Raw genomic sequence first — 7,785 nt, forward strand, 5'->3', positions numbered from 1 at the left:
TGTTCTAAACAATACACTGAATCTAATTTTAAAACTTGTACTAAACTAAATCAACCTTGGATCAGGCCAGACTCATGGGCCGGACCGGGTCCTGCTTACCCCTAAAAAAGAGTTTTACCAAAAGTTTGTTGCAACTACAAGCATAGTAATAATGAATTTATCTCATTGATTTTTCTTTTTTTTTAATTCACAATTTTTATCTATTTATTTTAAAATTGAGGCATTTAATTCTCTTATTTTTAAAAATCCACAATTTCGATCCTCTTATTTCAAAATACAAATATTTAATCCTCATTTTAGAAAATCCACAATTATAATTCTCATACTTTAAAACATCCACAATATTTGTTAAATCTTTAATTTTGTTTACATTTTATTTCTTTTATTTCTAGCTTTGTAATTAATTAAATTATATCTTGATGGTATCTTAATATATTAAGTTTAAGGTTCAATTGGACCAAAAAAAAATATAGATAAAATTGAGAATTTTCTAAAATATGAACACTACATGTCTTTATTTTGAAATAGGATGACTAAAATCACAGATTTTATAAAATAAAATGACCAAATGTCTCAATTTTAAAATGAAGGGACCAAAATTATAGATTGAAAAAAATAGAAAGACCAAAATTACATTTAAACCTAAAAATAAATATATAATTGGAGGAATATCAATCATTTCCCACCCCAGCACAAATGAATAACAGAAATGAATGAGCAACTAGTAGCTAACATGCATAAAAAAAATCCGGCAATAAATTAGTCTAAACTTCTGCCTGGTGATATATGCTGATATAAAATGGTGTACAAACATCTTTACACCAAACCAAGTGACTTTGGTAGAGGAGTAACAAGAGGGTAGCATAACAGGAAAAAAGTGTCCTACTTATTCTGCGAAGCAAAACATATAACAGGCAACACAACAATGAAGCATTATCTCTAACATAGTTACGATGCTTTTAGGGGAGGCTACCTAGGCTCTTGTTCTCCACCATGTCCATGACTAAACATTAACTGCCACCTACAAAGTGCGACTGGGCATGCCACGTCCCCTCCCTCGTCCATTATAGCCGTACCCTCCTCCTCTTCCATAATAACCACCTCGGGTACGTCCACCACGGCCAGGGCCACGGCCCCCACGACCACCACGGTGCCTCACAAAATCACCAAACGTCTGTACCACAAATCAGCAAAAGAATTGAACATTGTCCCCCAAATATGAGATCTACGAAAGATAGGAATTACCTCAGTATCAATCTTGATTTGTTCAGAGTATCTGGTCCTTCCATTCTGTGAAGTATTACCATGCACGTTGGATGAGAGCGAATCAAAGAAGTCATCCTTGTTGTAAATAGGCTGCAAAAACCATGAAAACCAGAGTCATAAACACGACAGAAAGACCAAAAACAAAAACACATTTAGGGAAAAACTGAATGCATATCAAGCTGCAGACTAGATAACATTACCTTAACCTCAAAGTTTGATACATCGTCATTGTCTTCATCTTGGTAATCTTCATCAAAGGCATTTTCTTCCCCATCTTTTTCTTTTGAATGAGACTTACTTTTACCAAGATGACCCCATACTTCATCCTTTTTGAACTTCTCATTCATTGCTGTGAAATCAAAATCCTCAGTGAATTTTGTGACTGGGTGCAAACCCTGCAAAAGCATTAATTGAATTTTTCATGAACTCAACTGAATGTTACAATCATAATCCCATCAATAGAAGGAAAAACATAAAAGTATATTTACATATATATTTATAATAAGTGTCTTAATGGTCCACCCAACAATTATTAGAAAGGCAAAAATTAAAGCATATTTACAGATATATTTATAATAAGTGAAAAGTGAATTATGAAACAAAACAACCCCCTGCTCATCCAAAAGTCCAAACCACCAACCCCCTCTCCAAAAAAGAAAAGATTTAAAACTCCAAATTATCCAATACGTTTTCAAATTCTATTGGTAACTCAGTATAAGCCACACTAAAAATGCCTACATAACTGAACAGTAAACTGAACATTACCCCAGTTCCCCTTCCTCTTCCACGTCCTCTATAATTATAGCCATGATGAATTTGGATAGGAGCTACACCGGGCTTAAAAAATGGAAACAAACGTCAGAAATCCTTCTCAATCAAAAGAATAAATGGTAAACAAGTTAATATAATAAAACATCCATACTTATGGTCTTCGGTATTATTAACCACTTAGTGCTAATTTTTTTTTATATCATAAAAGCACCAAGCAAACAAATTAAGAAAGGCTTATCAATCATCACAATTCATGTATGGAAGTTGCCAATTAAAATCATGCACAAGCCAGACCAAATCCTACTTTAATTCTCTACAAAAAAAAAAAAACAGAGAAGCTGATCAGAAGGGAAGAGTTTGTAGACTATCTAAATTACATCAAACTTGTTATCAAGATAAAAACATCGAAATAAATCTCGTTACTTCATGATCAATTTTACAAAATTAATTCATTCAAAATCAAATTTTTAAAACAGTAAACACTCATCAAAACCAACTTAAATCTAACCAAAATCAATTTTGCAAAATCAAAGATCATCTAAAATCAAGTTTACAAACGCTCGTCCAAACACACTAAATATCTCTAGATAATGAGATTAATCCATTTAATTTATGAGAATCTGATCTCCAACATGTTACCATATTGTATAAAAACATACAATTACAAGCAAAACCATTTCAATTGTGCGTGTGTCTGCATGCAACAAACTGATAGATCAAGAGAAGAAGAATACTCTGTAACTGGGCCGTGAAGTTACTGGCAATGGCAGTATTGGTGGTTGAGTTTCAGCAGAAACTGGCACAGATGGCTCAGGAGATGATGTTGACGATACCTGAACCACTTCAACATCCTTATGAGGTGCTTGTGAAGGCTGAGCTGAAGAAACTATACTTGGTCCAGGCTGCAATAATTGACCTGGGGTTAGGAGAGAAGGTGCTGATGTTTCTGTATGGATAGAAGTTGATGATCCCACAACTGCAGGAGAAAACTGGGATACAGTTTGATAGGGCAAGCTTGAACCTGAAATTGCATGCGGTTTGCTGGAGATGGGTGGCACTATAGCATTTATATCTGGACCAGAAATGGTCAGTGATGGCAAGTTAGCAGCTAACATAGCTGCTGAAGTTGAAACATTGGGTGCCTTATTTGTTACTGATACTGGCAAATTTTCAGAAGCAAGTGTTGCAGAAGGTACGGGAGATAAAGCAGAAGATGCAGGAGATAGAGCAGACGGTGCAGGAGGCAAAGCTGATGGAGCAGGAGGTAAAGCAGAAGGTGCTGGAGGCAAATTAGATGGAGGCAAGGAAGCAGATGGTATACTAGGGGTACCAGCACTCACAGGCAGCAAAGATGATGGTAATTCAGGCAAATTAGAAGATACAGTAGGTAAAGGAGGGGTAAAATTGGGATACTGCATTGGGTGCTGCATCGATGAAGGCATTGATAAACCAGGTGGCGGCTGAAGCAAAGATTGTTGTTGTAATTGAGGAAGCCCGTTTGGGGCACCATAATACCCTTGCCAATACATTGGTGGCATAGCAAGCCTACCACCATTTGCATTAGGAGCAGGTGGAGAAGCTCCCCACGATCCTATGTTCCCTCCAGGTTGATACAAAGGCAAGGGCCCCAGAAAATTTGACCCAGGAAGTCCAAGCTGTGTGGTATGAGAGCTAGGATCAGTCAAAGACCCACTTACAGCAGAAGGCAAACTTGTAGATGTGGTCACCGGGTAAGGATAGTGAGACTGCATATGCAATTCCATATAATTAGGATGTGGTTAATTTAACTGATTCATAATTCAGATAAATATTTTCTCATCCACCTGAATAATAGCTGGGTCATTGTTGACTTGTGGAGTAGGCTGGACAGGTGGAGAAGATTTAACCTGTAAATCCTGCAGAAAAAATTAAGACAGATGTCTCAGCTGATCTGATTCTTGTATAATATGGACATAAATCATAAAACATTTACACACAGTAACATCTAAACAAGATTTTATTGAGCTATTAAATTAACTCGTAAAACATACAAGAAAATCTGAATCATCCTCCTAATGTTCCATCTCCCAGTATTTGTATTCAAAGATTCTAGAACCAAGTTGTACCAAAAAAGTTTCTTTACAAAATGTCACACAAGTGGCATGCTATTGTTTCTAATGTACACTCAACCAAATCAGGTACAAATACATTAACTATTTAGAAAAAGCACTTGTATATATTCAATGCGTGATACCTTGATGTCAGTCCCACGGAAAAGTATATACTCATAAACCTTGTCACCTGGAGGGATTTGTGGGCCATCCTTTTTCCTTCCTTCTGTTCCAAAAGATCGCACTACAACAAAAAAAACAAAAGCATCACTCCACAAATCCAACCCATGATAGTAAACATGTTTAGGTGGTAAAATCAAGGCAACAATATCCACATTGTTGCATGAAACTCTTGCACATATGAAAGCTAACGATCAACAATCTTGATCATTTGAACTGTAACCAAACAGCACAACATTTATTACTAACATACACCAAAATGTCATTTAGAAGGAATACCTTGGCATATAAATTTAATTTTCTTAAAACACACCCAAAGTGTAACTTGTTAGTGTACTCCTTCTAGAAAATAAGTTGTGTACATTAAGGTGTGTGGGTGTGCATATATTGCTCAACTATAAAAAATGATAGTTATCAATCTTGGATAGTGGCGTGGCGACTGACTCCAATACCACTATGCAGGATAGCGGATAGCAGGAGGACCACTATTCTGAAATTTTTTGTTCCTATTAATTCATTTTATTATATGTTATTTGTTATTTAGTTTTTTATTACTATGTTTAGTTTATTATATTATATGTTATGCTTTAAATATAAAAGAGAGAGAGTCTAAACTGGATTCAAATAGAGGCCCAAAAAACCAAAACAAAAAAAAGGAGAAAAATCACTTGGGCACATTGGCCCAATTCCCCTAACCCTTTGTTTACCATAATCCTAAGAACCCAGCAGCTATGTGCTGCCGCCACCTTATTAGAGATTCAATTGTAAATGGAAGAGAGCAAAATGCAGACAGGTTTTCAGAGAAAGAGACAGCAGAGATCACAGATGCAGAAGGGGACACCAGGTCAGAAGGGGCTGTAGTGGCAGTGCAGCATCATGGGAGCTGCACTATTATGCCATGATTCCTGCTATTCCAGCAAGAAAAGCATCCGTGACAGTCACAACACTGAGCGCTTTCTATAACAAAATGAAAGGGCAGAACAATCTCTGAGGGAGACCAGGGAACAGTGAGAGAGTGAACTGAATAGAAAAAGTAGAACATAGCATCGGATATAGTGCAGAGAACAGAGCAAGGCAAGAAACACCAGGAAGGTGCCAAAAAACATCAGAAATTGCCAGAGATGTCACCAAAAAAGTAGTGGGTCATGTTTCAAAAATTGCGAGACACTAGGGTTACCATTTCAAAATAGGGTTTTGATTTCAAACCTTGAATAAGGGAAGTGAAATCACGCAAATGTCTCCCAAAATAAACCTTACACGACACTGTATTGTGGGGGTAAACAAAGGTTCCAACCACTAATCAACGTTGCACCCACTAATGCTGCAAACGGCTGCGATTCATGATGCTCCAGGCATGACAGCGAACTACAACAGCAATCTACATGGAGTGAACTATGCGACACACTACATGGAGCGAACTGCGAAGCGACACACTACAACTGTTCTAGAGTGTGTTACACGCGACAGCGGTTCTAGAGCGCATGATTGCCAATCCTGGAATACAGATATGTATGCCAATTATTATTCTCTCACTAACATTAATATCCCAAACATAGTAGGAAAAATCATGAATTTCCATTCTTTATTCAATGTGGCCTTAGTGTTTGGAAGCTTTTCCATTAATCTATCACCACTGGAGTATTTGAATTTTGCTTCTTTTAGTGTTGCACATGATTCTCACAGCCTATCGCCTTAGGGACTTTCTAAGCTTTCAGGTTTGTTATTTGCTCCTTGCATTTATTGATCATGAAGCTTTCCACTAATCCGGAATGAGACAACTGTACAGTTCACAAAAGCAAGCAGCGAATAGCAAACTAAAAAAATTACAAGAATCAAACGCATGTCATTGTCCAAGTGAGAATCACATTCCAACATTGAAAAGAGCAAAATTCAGATACTCCCAACAGATACAGATTAAAACCACATAGCATACTTAGAGATATCAGTAAAACATGCAACCCAGACGCTGTAGGGAGAGAAAAAAAACATCAAGTCCCCAAAAACTATCACAAGTTCACAAAATTCCTTCCCTATGGCAGGAATTCACATCCCTGAGACAAACCCAATCTTCAGTATTAAATAATAAAAACAACAACATCAATAACAAAGATCAAATTTCGTCAGTGAATTCAGAGATCTGAAACCAAAGCAACCAAATTAAACTGAAAAAGAACAAAACCCAGAAAGGATTAAGGGAAATTCATGGAAAAAATACAAGTGGGTAGCAGAAGAATACCGTTTCTGAGGCCAATACTGGACTCTTCGGTGTTGATGTTGTAGAGTATGCCTTCGTATCTGATCTCACTCTTAGAGGTCAAGCTTATCAAGCTCCCAATGTACGAATCGGCCGCGGAACTCGATCGAGAAGCGCTCTCAGACGCCATAATCGCAAGTGAACCAGAATAGGGTTTGGGTTTTGGGGCCTCTTGTTTGAAGCCTCTAATCTAATCGGTTTCGAGTTTCTTTCAACTGGAGTGACGGGATGTAAATGAGAGATTATTATGTACTATTAGGGTATGAGTTTCATTCTTTGATCGTACCTTTTAAAATAAATTCCCAAGGCCACTAAATCTATTCGGTTTCAGGTTTCAGGTTTCAGGTTTCAATTGGAGTGATGGGATGTGAATCCGATGTTGTATTAGGGTTTGGATTTCATTCTTTGATCTTATTAATATTAAAGTTAAAATATGTTTTTCGATCTTTTATCTTTTTTTTTTTTGTCCTCACAAAATAATTACATTGTATTACTTGTTAGCTCACAATTAAGTTTGGACGAATTCGAACTTATTTGTATGATTATTGTGTAAGTTAATCTATCAGTCAATTACACGTTGACACATTTTAAAACCTACCCCTCTCTTTAATCAATGACACCAAGTCACCAACCCTCTCTATATTTGTTCTTCCTTTCTTCGCCAACACTTTTCCCTAAATCACTACACCTCATGCCTTCGTTGTCCTTTCTCTATTGTCGTGATTACCCATCGCAATAGAGCATGACTATTGGAGAGTCACACCACGAGAGGGTGTGGGGATTATCTCAATGAGCCTCCTTACTCGAAGCATTCTTTCTTGGTCATAGCAGGGTCCTACTGCACACGGTACTGAACATCAGTGAACGGCTAACCAAGTCCAAGATCCAATCCCGACTCCAACAACATAGGTATATATCAATAGGTAAGGACCTCATCCCCCCCCCCCCCCCCCCTTCGTGGTGTGAAAATCATCATTCGATCGTCGCCTTGCAAGTATTGATAACTTTCTAGCATGACGCCCCCACACGACTCTTTTCAACTTGCAATTCAATTGTTAAGTCAAAATACATTTGTGTCTTAAAGATGAATCATGACTCCTAAATATTTTGATTTACATGCAAATAAATACAAATGATAAAAGTTGTATTTGATGTGTTATTGCATTATGATTTGTATTTCAGCGTTTGATGTTTTCGACGATATCTCTCTTTAACACAATCTGG

At 37.1% G+C, this 7,785-nt stretch overlaps 1 protein-coding gene across 1 annotated transcript; it reads right to left on the reverse strand.

The window, feature by feature from the left end:
* Window positions 1-759: 759 nt before the first annotated feature.
* LOC100806432 (protein decapping 5) lies at window positions 760-7,038 on the reverse strand. The gene is made up of 8 exons (XM_003518644.5): window positions 6,544-7,038; window positions 4,271-4,371; window positions 3,861-3,932; window positions 2,772-3,782; window positions 2,032-2,103; window positions 1,467-1,661; window positions 1,246-1,356; window positions 760-1,174 (listed from the first exon to the last, which is right to left on the reverse strand). The coding sequence occupies exons 1-8, from the start codon at window positions 6,689-6,691 to the stop codon at window positions 1,022-1,024; spliced, it is 1,863 nt and encodes a 620-aa protein (XP_003518692.1). The 5' UTR covers window positions 6,692-7,038; the 3' UTR covers window positions 760-1,021.
* Between the last annotated feature and the right edge of the window lie 747 nt (window positions 7,039-7,785).

This window comes from Glycine max, chromosome 2 (genome assembly GCF_000004515.6).
Source record: "Glycine max cultivar Williams 82 chromosome 2, Glycine_max_v4.0, whole genome shotgun sequence".
In the NCBI taxonomy this organism is placed as follows: Eukaryota; Viridiplantae; Streptophyta; class Magnoliopsida; order Fabales; family Fabaceae; genus Glycine; species Glycine max.

What these genes read in the sequence shown, in the direction of transcription:
- LOC100806432 (XM_003518644.5), bottom strand. Translation starts at nt 6,691, where the DNA reads ATGGCGTCTGAGAGCGCTTCTCGATCGAGTTCCGCGGCCGATTCGTAC. An exon ending in CAGTATTGGCCTCAGAAACG is followed by an intron (nt 4,372 to 6,543) that starts GTATTCTTCTGC and finishes TTTTTGTTGTAG; the next exon opens with TGCGATCTTTTGGAACAGAA. An exon ending in GAAGAGGAAGGGGAACTGGG is followed by an intron (nt 1,662 to 2,031) that starts GTAATGTTCAGT and finishes ATGCTTTTGCAG; the next exon opens with GGTTTGCACCCAGTCACAAA.